The following is a 15485-nucleotide window of genomic DNA, read 5'->3' as shown; positions in this document are numbered from 1 at the left end:
TACATACGGAGTACCTGGATAAACCAATTGACACACAATCAGTAATTGGAAATTTCAAATGGGTTTCAATGTCCGTAGGTTTGGTACCACATGATTAAAAGTTGTGTAAATACGGAAATCATGCAATATTGGTTTTATTAGTAAGTAACAGTACTAGTGCTATAGTTTGACAAGGCCGTGAGGACATTTCCAATATGTGTGTCCCAGCATGGGGTAAATGACTAAAATGCTAGCATTATCTCCTGCTTCTTGGCGCTGCAGTGAAAAGAACGAAAGTATTACTAACGCAAATCTGAAGTAGAGGCGTTCTTGTTAATTAAAATATGAACATATACTCATGTCACGATGCGAACTCCTTGATCCACGACGATCACATGACACGGGTATACACGGATGCACTCTAGATCTGGGTAACTGTGTATATAAAGATCCTGGGCGCTCATTGGAAACCGGGTGGAAGAAAGCCAGCCGATCGGAGGTAGGTACAGATTACATTACAGAGCTTAGCTAAAGGTTGTCGCAGGTGTGCATCGAGGGTACACTTATTGAAAAAAAAAAATCGAAATTTGTAATTCTAAATATCAAAGGAATTTTGTACAAGTGATACCTTCTGAAAGAGATTTATTTGAAATTTACCTTTGTATTTTAATTAGATTTATTAATGTTATTGATCTTTTGTTTATAATTCATCATTTGAATTTCTTTGATATTAATTAAAGATGCTCTACCGCTGACAAATGGTATTGTTTCACTATCTAAAACAGGAACAGACGATTGAGTTTTTTTCTTCGGTTACAAAAAATACTTACTTTACATCATTACCACCATTGAAAAGTTTAAGCTTCTAGTTTTACTATAAGGATGTATTCTTCTGAGGTTTCAGTCCCGTTGAAGTCTCGTCTTTTCAAATATAATTTATCAGTATCTGTTGCAAGTTGCCAGATGCAAATTTTGTCAAAAAATTACATTTCTATTTTTAGTAGATTTTTTTATACGGGGATTTTAAGAAATGGCCCATTTGGCGGCCATTTTGAAATTGTGTCTTTTTTTCGCTTCAAGAAGAGCCACAGTTTTATCATGTTTTTACTGAAATTGTTTTTACTTAAATCATCATTGCGCCAGCATTTTTAGCTGTATTTAGCTAATTTTTGCTGCAAATCGTTACTAAGTTCGTAGTAATTAAAATATTGAGCATTAATATGTGAAACAAAACACTTTTGTGATTTTATTTTTACATTTAATGGTAATTTGGGCACTTTTATTTTTCACTCTAAAATACTGAAAAATAACAAAAATTCAAATGGGGCAAAAAAGTAAGCACACGGACCCCCAATTTTTCTTCCTGATTTAGAAAGAACAACCGTTTCCCTATTGATATGCAAAATAATAACAAAAGTTTAATACCAGAACTTTTTCTATAAAGAGTTTAATTTGGCAAAAATGGCTGAAAATGGTGCATTTTGTTGCACAAAATTAAGGGGTAGGGGTAGCATATGTTGTTATTCTGAGATAAAATATTAGTGTAATTGATTAAAACTGGTCTATTTTTAAAGAAGACAACTAGAAAATGAATTTTACAAACATTCATACATATCAAACACCTTATTAGGAGATTATGGCTTTAATCTCTATCTTATATGGTCAAAACGGCAAAATTCCCATAAAATCCAATATTTTGTCAACTAGGTGTCTTTGAGTGACAAAAGCTCAAAAACGAGCACACGGACATATGTTTTTTCTTCCTTTTTCTTTTATGGTATGAACTCCTTTTTCCAAAAACCTATATGAGAAAAAAAGTTTAATACAAGAAAATTTTGATTTCTCAGAGGTGTACATCCTTTAATCAAAAGTATGAAAAATAATTAATTGCATCCCGAAAAAATCCGTGGCACTATATCCTATATGAAATCAAGTACTGAGTGTGCATGCACCAAAGGCAAAATAAATTATTTTATATTATTTTCTGTGTTAATTAGACATGTATATACACGATTGAACACCTATTATTGTTCAAATGATGAATATCATTTATGCTCTGTCGGCGGTGGAGCACGTTTAACTAATTAATATAAATGTCCTACTGTTGCCTCCCATTAGTGAATGTTAATTATGGTAGGCACTTGTCATTGTGCACTTTGTACTGCATTTTGAGTAGTTTTGTTCGGCTTTGAAAATGATCGTCAAACGGCTCTGTAGCAATGTATAGTTTGTAAAAGTAACGAATACGCAACCAAAGCGAGTAGACATATATACACCTGTTTATTTTACAATTTACTGTATAATGTACAATGTTCTTTCAAACCTACGGGTGTAATACTGGCTGGTCTAGGCCAATACACTCATGTCGCCTGAGGCTGTATTATATGGCTACCTAAGCAATAAAGCCCCGTGACGTCACGGCGTCAACAAAATCTCTATTTCCTCGGTAAAATTTTAACATTTTTTTTCACAAATATGACTGGTTTCACTAAAAAAAGCAAACAACGGAATATGTGTTGAAAATATCACGTAATTTTTCATGTATAGAAAACTCGCTTCCAGTCGTGGATTTCTTCGAATTTATTTAAAAATGGTGGGATATTATAGTTGTGAAATTGCAATAAAACGTCGAGGTATGAAAGAAAAATACTCTATCATAAGTGGATATGAAGGATGGGGATATTCTACCCTCGGGATCACAAAATGTTGCAAAACCCTTGGCAAGCCTCGGGTTTTACTACATTTTGTGACCCTCGGGTAAAATATCCCTATCCTTCATATCCACATATGAAAGAGCTGCTTATTCATGGATACTTTGTAAAGTGTTGCGGAACTTTTGAGTATTTTATGAATAGAAATATCCGATGTTGGCAATTAAAGCAGTGGTTTAAAATCGTATGAAACGAATTTCGGTTTTCACATGCATATTCATGGTTCAACTGCAATGACGGTAGCTACGAATGTTTAAAGATGCTCCGACCCTGACAAACGGTGGGTTTTTTTTCTATGAAAACCCGGAGCAGACGAATAAGTATTTTTCTTCAGTTGCTAAAGTTACTTTCTTTACACCATAACCACCATTGAAAAGATAGAGTTTCTAATATTACTTCAAGATAAAAATATTAAAAATAATTAATTGCGTCCCGAAAAAATAGTGTCTCTATATCCTATATGGAATAAATTAGTGATAGTGCATGTATCAAAGAAATTATATTGTTTGTTTATTTATTTTTTTTCGTTTTCTTGTTAATTAGACACATATATATACACGGTTAAACACCAATTATTGTTCAAATGATGAGTATCGTTTATGTTCTGTCGGCGGAGGACCTAACACAGTGTATGTGCTAGTTTTGTAGTGTGATAATGTTACATTCGTTCACTAGAAGTCATTGCTGATTAACTTTCTCAATATCATCAATGGAAATAAGCCAAAGCAACAAAAGTACTCAAAATAAAAACAAACTGAATAAGTCAGATACGGCACAGATTAAATAATCACTTTTGCTAATTACAAATAAACGTTCTGGATACGTCGAAAGTAAAATTTTCACGGTAAGTTTTTAACATGTTTGTTCACAATATACAACGTAAGTTATATATCATGTTCAACTTTACGGTTGGACAGAGAACAAGAGTAAACACGGATTAATAGTCTGTGTGATATTGCTTCAGTATTCAAAACAAGTTTGCCGAGAGTATTAAGGGTACAAATATTAAACCCATGGGTTGATAGCGTGATACTTTAAACTTTGCCATACCTGCATTCAGCCCTCAAGGCTCATGTTATCATCCTGTCAAAGGCTGTTTTTTCTCTCGCATTTTAAGAACCCCGCACGCTGCTTGTTTGTAATCACTGTATCTGTGCATGCTAGGTTCCAGTCGTCGATGTCCTGACTACATACACGTAATGTCATTTTTACTAAATAAAGAAGATTGTATTCTAAGTCTTGATCAGATACCCATATCAAATTCTGTCGATGGCCTGATAAACAAAATTTGGAGAAATTTGTACCGATCAGGAACCTAAATAGAGATCCTCATTAGACCCCCATATCAAATTTCTGGCGATGGCGTGATTAACAGAATCTTGAGTAAGTTTTACAGACCAGACATCTAAATTGAAGAAAATTTCGAGAGGTCTTTGTTGGTGATACAATACCGTGACGAAAAGGAAGACATGATGAAATGACAAAAGGGAACGTAATTGGGTACGAGTGTCTGTAAAATGGAGCAGCCTTGACTGAGTCGTTAGCTAGACTTTCACCTCTGACAGTAGGTCGGTGGTTTTTGCTCCATATAGTCCTCATTTCCTCTATTTCCTTGAACTGGCGTGTTATAAGCTGGACATTGACTGTTAGATAGAACGTACACAAATTCTTAATTTTTACAGACTTTGGTGTTAAAATTACTTTTGGTCAAAGCGTTATGTATTTAAACATAACTAAGTACAATTTTCTTTTTCAGAAAATCTGCCATATAATAACTTCAAATCAGGGTTGATTTTGAATGTAATACGATTAAGACATGGTAGAAATGAATAATCATATAATTAATTTACTTAATCTAAAAAAATACTTAATCTAATGAATAGTCCGCATTTTTTACAAGAAAAAAATAATAAATATCAGGCGAGACAATTCTTTGTGAAATAAAGCAAAAGGGAGACAACTCAATTTCACTTTAACTTAAATAGAAATTGAATATAATAAACAATATACCAGTTTTATATGTATATATTTACACTTACTTGTCACTTATACTATATAAACTAACCAAGGCAAAGTGAAGAATATGACGGTATAACTGACACCCAAAGCGTGACCATTATGACGTCACAAATGTTGAAGTGTTGACGTCAACTGATCACTGTCAAAATGGCTGTTCCATGTTGAGGATTAAATCGTCGTTGATAAACCGGTTTACTGGTCTAGCTTAAACAATGTTAATGCGGAGATCCTAAAATGAGTTGATAATGTAAATATAAGCATTAAACTAACTTATATGGCATCTATGGTCTATATAGATGCCAGAGCTTTGCAGACAATCATCTTATAATGTGCTAGCGTGCATTATGAAGATTGTCTACAAAGCTCTGGCATCTATATAGACCATAGATGCAATAAGAAGATAGTTTAATGCTTAAATACACTCTGTAGTAACGATATCTATTATACATGTCCTTAGTTATTACACAATACGTTGCTGACAAGTTAATCACGTTATATTACCGACAGATTATTATTATCATTTGTTTTTGTTAATATAATCGAACTGTTAATTGGTTGGTAGATTATGTTAACGTCCTATGATCATTGTCGTTTAAGGACGGACTACAATGTATGCGATGCGTTGTGTGTGTGATGTACGTGCGTGCTTTTGAGAGACTACAGTATGCTCATTTTGCTCTAGCTGTTTACATTGTTATCATACCGAAACATGTCGCCAGAGAGACAGATAAAGCATATCCATCTGGTCACATTACACAGACAAAAAGCAAATAGTCGTCCCACTCCCTTTATGCTGAGCGTTAAATAAAAGCAGAAACTTAGTTAGGAAGAAAAAAGTCTGTTGGAAAAATGGAAACAATAAGATCTCAAATTAAGTCGCATTTTAAGATTTCCATGCTTTTTTTTGACAGCTGGTACAATTTTAACGCTCTACTTTCATGGCAAAGGATCAAACAGAATTACCTAAATCAAGGGAAAAGGGTGGGGGACCTAAACTATTACTTACATGTAACTCTGTTTCTTATTTCGTTCAATAAACAAAAGAAAATAAATACTCACCAATATGACTTATATTTGATAGATGATCAAGCTAGTTGTAGCACACAATTGATAGATTTCTAATATGCATCTTAACATCATCATCTGATATCTTGGGTAATATTTTAAAGTCAGCAATATATAAGTTCATGTAAACTTTAAGATAAACAGTCATATTAGATATCTCCGATCCATTTCTTTATGTAAAATGTGTGTTATTTGCACATAAATTGTCTAGAAATCAAACTGCATCCACAATACAAAATGTTGATAGTATATCAGCAGTAAAAGTGTTATGGTTGATTGGGTTTATGAGCTTCACACTTGGACCGTGTCACTTTGGACAAAAAACAACCATCACTTATACCGTTTATTGTATGGCAGGGGTGAAAATATACATATAAACGTGTCATGAGAAAATTGTTATACACAGACCGAGGCCACGTCACTCATATACAGGGTTCAATTTCCCACGGAAAACTATTCTGAAATGTATGACTTTGATTTTCGAACATCATTATTCTGATTGTCAATAATGACCTAATAATGCGTCATTTGCTATCCAATTACTGTAGCATATTATTTGGCAAGTTATTATACAAGTCAATTAAGTCAATATATTTAGAGAACATCAAAGGTGTCTCAAAATGCAAGTTGTAAGTTATTTATGAAAAGATAAAATGTTACCCGATGTAATTTTGCAAACTAAGAAATAAATTCAAAAGAAGAAAGCTACACTGAAAATATCACTCGCCCACTCAGGTTTTCATTGATAAATGATGTGTTCTTATATATATACATAGAGTGTTTTCTAATTTTTAAGGCATCTATTTAGTTAAAAGTTAGGATATTTTGTTTTATAAAATCTCTATAAAAACTGTTATGACACAATATTATAATAAATTTATGTTTCATGTTTGAAATTGTTCTTTTCAGAAATGACGTTAAAGGCTAAAGCCTTCGGGCTAGTAATAAGTTTACTGGTCGTTGGCGATGTGAGTATGAAATCCACATCTAATGTCTTTAGAGAACTGGAAGATTTGGAAGAAGTCTTGGAACTTCTTGAGGAGAAAAGGGAACAAGACAATACATTAAATGGCGATGAAATCCAAGAAGAAGAACGAATGTCAAGTCATCCAACCTACGTCTTAGCTACAGACGCAATAAGTCGAGCTAAAGACCAGCTTGAAGAGGAGTATATTAAACGACATTATTATTATGATAATGGTATACTGTTTTTCTCTATTAAATACAATGTAATTCATATCTTTTTGTTCAGTACTGCACTAATTCAGTCTTTATATCTTTTCCCATTACACCCTAATTGACTGAAAAATAACTATACATATTTATAATACAGTACATCAAACTAATCTGTTGGTTTTTATGTAGATTTAACAAACGGTTTGCATCCCTCAAATAAGGAACTTATTTATAAAAACATCTCGAGTAGAAATTAATCCTGATTGAGATAGTAATTCAAAATTAACATTTCGGAGTGTTCAGGTTTTTTCTTTTAATTGACTATGTATGGTTTAAACCCTTTTTGGCCCCAAAATCCATCATTTTTAATCCACCATCTTCAGATGGTGGGCTATTTTAATCGCTTTTCGTCCGTGGTCCGTAGTCCATCCGTCCGTCTGTTAACAATTCTTTTTACCACCTTTTTTCAGAAAGTGCTTAAGGGATATCTCTCAAATTTCACCTGTAGGTTTCCCTAATACCCTAGTTGTGCATATTGCATTTCGGGACCGATTGGTCAACAAAATGGCCGCCATCTTGGATTTTGATAGTTAAAATTTGTTACCGCCATTTCTCAGAGAGTACTCTCAAATTTCATATTTAGGTTACTCTTTGGCGCTAGTTGTGCATATTGCATTTTGGGACCGATCGGTGAACAAGCTGCCATCTTGGATTTTGATAAATGAAGTTTGTTACCGGTATTTCTCGAAAAGGACTGACGGGATCTGTCTCGAATCTATGTATATGACTCCTAGGGCCCTAATTGTAAATATTGCATTTCAGATCAGTGACCAAAATGGCCGACATGATGCCATCTTGGATTTTGATAATTGAAGTTTGTTACTGCTATTTCTCAGAAAGTAAATTTTATATGTAGTCAAAGTTTGAAAAGCAGAGAAAAGATCCCTCTTTCCATGGCTCATAGGCCATTCTTTAGTAAGTGCCAAGATTCCTATCGGATCTCTTGGTTCATTTAACTGATAAGTAAATAAGCTGTTGTATATGAAATAATTTGTACATGCCTGCTGCATTTATGATAGTAGTTTTCCACTATTAGAGTTCTAGTTTCCATGGTTACCATAAGAAATATGCAGAAATTAGGCAAATTGAAATATTGACGTTTTAGACTTATTTTTTGTTCTTCTAAAAACAGAGCGCAGTCTTAAAAAACTCAATATCAAATATTAAATTATTGAATATGCAGACATTTAAGATGCATGTTTAGGAAAAATAAAGAACCCGCCTTTTGATTTCTAAAAGAAAACCTAAAATATGATCAAATTGTCAAATTTTCCGCATTTAGGCAATCCATGTTATAACGGGTTACCATGACAACTAAATCTCCAATGATACACAACTATTACACTAATTGGATCAGGGATGTACTCACTATTTGAAATGCAACAATCTAATCACTAAACAACGGGTTTGAAAATATGACAGATTTGGGGGCCAAAATGGCCCAAACCATACATAGTCCTTAACAGAAATGTTAATGTAATACGTGACTATTGCCTCATACCGGAAGCTAAATGGCTGCGCGAAAGCGGTGGAAAGGGATGATACTCCCAAAAGACGAAATATAATAAATCAGGCCTCAGTTTTGTTGTTGTTTGTTTTGCGTCATTTTGATTTTCTAAAACCTACCAGCCAGTAAGGCGAAAACATACATAAAAGAAATTAATATTATTTGCAAAAGAATATTTTTTTAGGCATTTCAAATTATACAGCTTATGTATAATATTCTCCAAAAATATTTCGCTGTCATTGATCATATTTGAAAAGAGAATTCAAATCTATTAGAAATTAGGAAACATTGCTTTCTGTGTTTCATGCGTCTGTTTTTTTGCTCAATTCCTAAAACATATTTGTGATTGTTTTTTTAAATTTGACAATATTTTCTCCATTATGTTGGAAGTATATCTTTGTCACATTATGTTATAGTTAGTTGCAAAATTTGATTTTACGTCTCAAACCTTCTACTCCTTAAAGGCCCACTACCTTTCCGGAACAAAATTTAAATGTTTCTTAAAACATTATTAACATAAGGAAATACAAATCGATGGCCTAATATGAGGTTACAACACCAAACATATGCAAGATTTCCTGCGTAAGATATGATAAATATGAAGATTCATTTCGCTGTTTTGCTGTCTGGCGCAGTGATAGTCAACTACCATGCGGTATATAGAACGACGACAGGAAACGTAAGACGACCCGCGTTATGAAAATTAACTTTTTATTTATTTTTTTAATTTTTTTTTCAGAAGATGATGATAACTGTAGCATTAACGGTTAATTAGTAATTTTTGCGACTCTACAAAATTATCGATCACGTACAAGTGTGTGTGATACTTAGATAAAGTTGCATTAGAGTTTTGAGGACAATTTTACGACAGCTGAATTTTCATATCACAAGTCCCTTTATCATTTATTTTTAAGTATAACTTCCATAATGCTGACCTTTTAATTTACTTTATTTTCTCATATTTGGTGTGTAGGATATGATTTGAAACCCGGAACATCTTCCGGTTCAACCATGGAAGCCCTTAACGACTTAAGCTATCATTCCCATGGTGCACACGAAGAAAACAAGACTCTGATAGCGCTCTTTGCCGAGGCCATTCTCATTCGGGAAAAGTAAGTAATATACATAACAAGAGGCCCAAGAGGCCCTGACGGTCACCTGAGTGCTGCTACAGAAAGAGCATTGCAAAGTTGGTTCAAATCTATAAAAATTATTTACGCATTAAAATAAACCTTAAAGTTGAACTTTCGTATTAGAATTTTTATTTCTTATTTTTTATTTTGATAGTTAGTGTATTATGTTACTAAACCTTATGCGCAAAATTCCAATTTGCTTTGCAACGTTAAACAACAAAACCAAACTAGTAGTCAGTCAGTGTCAGTGATTTTATAAATTTCACTTTTTAATCTATGGAGATTATTTGGTTCCATCAAACCTGTGAATTCAGAAGAAATTTTTGAAATTTTTCCCACTTTGGCCCCGCCCCTATGGTCCCTGGGGGTCAGCCAGGACCAATATGGATATGGTGTTAAAATAATATTTCAGGCTAATAATTCTAACCCAGTTTGACTCATTTCCTATTAAAACTAAGCAAATAATGTTCATAAATGTGTTTTTCCTATATAGACTATAGTAAATTTGACCCCCTCCCCAGGGGAAAATCTGAGATCCCAGGGCCATGCAATTCACAATTTTTGTAAAGGGCCTTAAGACCTTACAATCTATGAAGAGTATTTGGTTCCATTAAATCTGTGAATTCAGTAGAAGATTTTTGAAGTTTTAGCCTATTTGACCCTTTTTGGCTCCGCCCCTAAGGCCCCTGGGGGTCGACCAGGACCAATATGGATATGACGATAAAATGCTATCTCAGGCTAATAATTCTAACCCAGTTTGACTAATTTCCTATGAAAAATAAGCAAATAATATTCATAAATGTGTTTTTCCTATATAAACTATAGTAAACTTGATCCCCTCCCCAGGGGGAAACATGAGACCCCAGGATCATATAATTCACAATTTGTTTAAAGGACCTCAATACCTTTCCATCTATGAAGAGTATTTGATTCTACCAGTTCCAGAATTTCAGAAGATTTTTGAAGTTTTAGCTTATCTGACCCCTTTTGGCCCCACCCCTAAGGCCCCTGGGAGTCAGTCATGGAAAATTTGTAATATGATTCAAAGGCCATTTCATAGGGATAATTCTGACAACATTTCACTCATTTCCTTTTACAAATGACTAAATAAATTATTCACATTTTAATTGGCCTTATGCCTTAGAAGGTTTGTACAAAATTTCATTGAATTTACTTCAGTGGTTTTTGAGAAGAAGTTGAAAATGTAAATTGTTTACGGACATACGACGCACGACGCACGACGCACGACGACGGACAAAAGGCGATTACAATAGGTCACTTGAGACTTCGTCTTAGGTGACCTAAAAACACTAGAGTCCTTAATAGCTAGCAAAAAGGCATAATGATTTTAAAGGGAAACCCTTTTGGGTTTAAAACAAAACATTATTGTGGCTTAAATTGTACCAGATAGTGCGCAAAGCAAACTCTTGTGGTAGAGATGTGTCAGTTACGGTAACATATGTAAATCATCCATCCATATATGAGTTGAAAAACTCAGCAACCGGTAACCGGAAGTCAAAACTAGATCAAGTTATGCGCAAGATCGTATTCAATGTCACACTCACGCGTGATTACAAAATAAATACTTTGAAATATTCATAATGAAAACATCAATGAAAGGTAAACATTCAAATTTATGTGACACTACCGCTTGGGAATTTGAGATATATTTTATAGCCGTAGTTACGTATTTTTGCATAAAGTGAAAGTAGATATGTTCAACGTCCTTAAGAATTCGCTGGGGTTACATAAAATTTATACGGGCTCCATTATCATTATACCCTCATTACCTCAACAAAATAAAAATATGTTCCTTATATTTACAGTTTTTCACGTAAATGAATATAATTTATTCTCGCGGCATTTGCATATTTTTTATTAAAATAACCATTTTTTTCTCTCCCGTCATCGCCAACGATTTCGATTGAACAGCTGATCAGAATTTAGTCATTCATATGTTCCCACCAAAAGTGGGATCATCTTTCCACGTTGCTACGCCATCGACTATTCCCGTAACAATAGAATCGCCGCACGTGTTGTGCTATCATATATATATATAGAGAGAATACATGGTTAGTATCTTTTAATAAAAGGTTTATTTTGGTGCGAGACTTAGGAAAGCCGAGATGACGAGGCTTTGCCGAATCATCTCGGCTTTCTGTGTCAAGCACCAAAATAAAACTTGTATTGTAAGATACTAACCGTGTATTCTGTTTATCCTGCAACCATTATGGCATTCAAAACGAAAACAAATTGACAGTTATTTAATTGGTTTCGCTCGAAGCGAGACGCTTCTTTGATGCGGAGGTAAATTTTTATTTACTAAACCGAATGAGGGTGTACTCCTTTTTACTGCCGTGGGGAATAAATAAGCGCATTCCCAAACACCATCCGTAAATCTATTCAGTGTGATATATCAATGAAACAATATGAAAATACTAAAAAAAAACTCATATATACCCGTTTAAAAATAACTTTGCAATACATACCTTTGCCATGAGCCAAGAAAAAGACGACACTGCTATACGAGATTTTCGATACCGTAAAAATGATGTCATTCCGGTGAATGTGACGTCACGTTTTAGCGGGACTGAATGACGTTTCATTCACCGGAAAGTTCAAGTTCTGGGTCAAGTTAGAAAAAGTTCCGTCAGATATGGAACAAATTCACGTGATCGTATTGACGGATAAAGCATTTCGTATTGACGGATAAAGCACAATTTTATCCGGTAGTAGTTATCGGTCAGCATGTGGGACAGTTGCAGGATAAATATATATTTGTAATATCTACAACGTCAGGAATATAGCAAGGTTAGAGTTATATATAATACTTTTACGTAACAGATATAAAAAAACGTATGATCATTGACTATCCCTTGCACTGTGCTGCGCTCTCAAATAGGTTTTGTCTAATTATATTAATACCACTAAGATGTAGACGTCTGTTTCCACAACACTAAAGCAAGAACAACCTGCATATAACTGATTCTTATACATTGTATATGTCTGCTTCTTCCAACAGTAGCGCCATCTTCCCTAACATTGACGCTCTGTCAAGGAACGGTAAGGTCAAGCAGGCATTTCGGGACGAGGAGGGGACGGAAAAGTGCAACGGTTATAATAATCCTATCAGTTACGTGAGCTGTGAGGGACAGAAGGACTCGCCATACAGACGAATCGACGGCACATGCAATAATTTGGAGAATGAGCTATGGGGATCCAAAGATGCAGTCCAGATTAGGCTCATACCAGCACAGTATGCGGATGGTATGAAATGTTTTTATGACATGATTTGCTTTCACCAATCAATGCATGAAGATATGTAATTTAATACAAATTAAATATGTCATAGGTTTCTGGAATCTAGCTCATAATAGTGTACCCTAGGCTGTGGTAAATTTACCCTAGGCAGTAGTAAATTGCGCGAGGATGAAGCCCGAGTGCAATATAACAGTTGTTGATTACCACCACCGAGGGAGAACTAGTATGGTCTAGATTCAGCCATGAAATATTTGTTTTATTATACATAAAATGAAAATCACAGTACAGAATTTCCAACAATATACGAAAAAGCTTCAAATCACATTGTTTAGACCACGTCATTTTGTAACTCCGCTTTGCAGATCGTATATTGTCTTCTGTTACATCTAGACAAACATGCAGACTGTACATCCATTACATTCGTCGTGTTCGTCTTCTTGTTAAAAACGGCTGTCGAGCACAGAAAGCAACGTCATTGGTATGCTTGATTTGCTTATCCGATCTGCAAAGTTAGCGCGAAATTAAGCGTGAATCTTTGTGACGTCACAATCACGTTACTTACTATCCTTTGATGTTTTCTACAAAACTAGACCACAACATAGACACTCGTTGTAGTACCAATTATCTCTGCTAGGCTGTGAAGACTTGCGGAGAGTAGACCTCATCAGATGCATAAGAGTATGGCGAGGTGTTCCTAAAGCAGTTCAATATACCATTTCGATCCGTGCAATATAAGGTTTCCATGTACCTTGCAATATAACTTCAAACTGTGCAATATAACAAGCATGCATTTAAAATTTATAAAGCAACATCTTTCACAAATAGGTTCCGAGACGTTTGCTGTTCTCATTATTTTACTTTATATATAGCACCATTTTTATCATGTTCGTTACCATAGGGATTGGTTCTCCAAGAAATGAGAGCGTTAAAACTGTCAAAGGGGTACATTTACCACTACCTAATCCCAGGACTATATCTGCAACAATACTACGTAATGACAGTCTGGGCAATGCTACTGATACACCAGATGATCTCTATCGGACAATGATGATGACCGTGTGGGGTCAGTTCCTTGACCATGATATCACAGAAACTCCTATGACAAAAGGTATGTAAACAATGGGTAAAATGTATATATAACATACACGTAAACATGAATTTCCTATCAAATTGGATCTGGAAGTGTGATTCGTTATGTTCTCACTTTTTAGCTCGCCTATTTGAAGAATAGGGGGAGCTAATGTTGTCACCCCGGCGTCGGCGTCGGCGTCGGCGTCAGCGTTGGCGTCCCATTTCACGTTAAAGTTTTTGAGCTAGTTTCTGTTTCGTCAATTGTTTAAGCTTAAGTCATCAGAAATGTTTATGATTTTATTTTCCTAATGTGTATGGATGCTGAACGTGATAATACAACCAATTTTGGGCCCTTTAGGGTTTTTTTTAGTCTGTTAATTTGTCATATTTCCATGTTAAAGTTTTTGAGCAAGTTTCTATTTTGTCAATTATTTAAGCATAAGTCACCATAAATGTTTATGATTTTATTTTCCTAATGTGTATGGATGCTGAACGTGATAATACAACCAATCAATTTGGGGCCCTTAAGGTTTTTTTGAGTCTGTTAATTTGTCATATTTCCATGTTTAAATATTAAATACTTGAACATCAACTTCTTCTGAATAGGCGAGCTTTGCTGTTCTCCAACAGCTCTTGTTAATCGTTTCGGAAGTAATTTTTTTCGTTATTTTTTGTGTTACAAAATGTACTACTAATTCACATTTCCCCCAAATAATATTTATTGATGTATAATGCTTATAATAAGTGATTGGTCCATCTGTTTATTGTACATGGGCCAAAATAAATGTTTTAAATGGAACTCGTAATTTTACCCATTCCATATTACAGAGTAACCTCCCTTGGTATCACCTGTATCGTCATTATTTTGCGAGCGAAATTTACGTCATTTTCTCTGAAAATTATGACGTTACACTCGCAAACGCATGATGTCATAATCACTACCTACCAACAGGGACGGATAACTCTGTAATGTGCAAATAAGGAATAAAGAAAGTTTCAACTCTGGAAACGTTCTAAAAGTTGTAAATATAATGTAATTGATATTTTTCCATTTCTTTTTATATTGTAGGATTATATGACACTAGCGTGGCTTGCTGTACTTTACCAGAAGCGGAAAGACGTTTACGGTTTGTTCATTCAAGTTTAAATAATATAATTAGTATTGAACGCAAATCGCTAACATACAAATATTTTCAACAACAAAATAGATTATCTAAATCGATTTAGACGATTTCCAATTTGAAATTTTACAAATGCGCTCTTTTTATTCGAAAATACAATGTTCTTCTATAGCACATGTTTATTATATTTGCCGTAAAATGTTGCCTAAGCGGCCACCCTTGTATAAAGACCACCTTTGTATAAAGACCACCTTTGTATAAAGAGCCCTTCACATGCCGTGTAGTCCTTTGTTTTCTCTACATGGAGACCGCTTGACAATAATTATTTGTTTCTTTGTTGTCATACTAAATATTAGACTTTCTGATTGTCCGATTCTTTTTC

At 34.4% G+C, this 15485-nt stretch overlaps 1 protein-coding gene across 1 annotated transcript in view; it reads left to right on the top strand.

The window, feature by feature from the left end:
* Positions 1-366: 366 nt before the first annotated feature.
* LOC138307482 (myeloperoxidase-like) overlaps positions 367-15485 on the top strand; it is a 35790-nt gene continuing 20671 nt past the window's right edge. The window contains exons 1-6 of the mRNA XM_069248257.1: positions 367-478; positions 6684-6974; positions 9491-9629; positions 12673-12917; positions 13810-14019; positions 15052-15109. Of these exons, the coding sequence (XP_069104358.1) occupies positions 6686-6974; positions 9491-9629; positions 12673-12917; positions 13810-14019; positions 15052-15109 (941 nt within the window). The 5' untranslated portion in view covers positions 367-478; positions 6684-6685. The remainder of the gene's footprint in view (positions 479-6683; positions 6975-9490; positions 9630-12672; positions 12918-13809; positions 14020-15051; positions 15110-15485) is intronic.

This window comes from Argopecten irradians, chromosome 14 (assembly GCF_041381155.1).
Source record: "Argopecten irradians isolate NY chromosome 14, Ai_NY, whole genome shotgun sequence".
NCBI classification, from domain to species: domain Eukaryota; kingdom Metazoa; phylum Mollusca; class Bivalvia; order Pectinida; family Pectinidae; genus Argopecten; species Argopecten irradians.
Note: the sequence above shows the minus strand (reverse complement) of the source record. Positions and strands in the feature narration are given on the sequence as shown.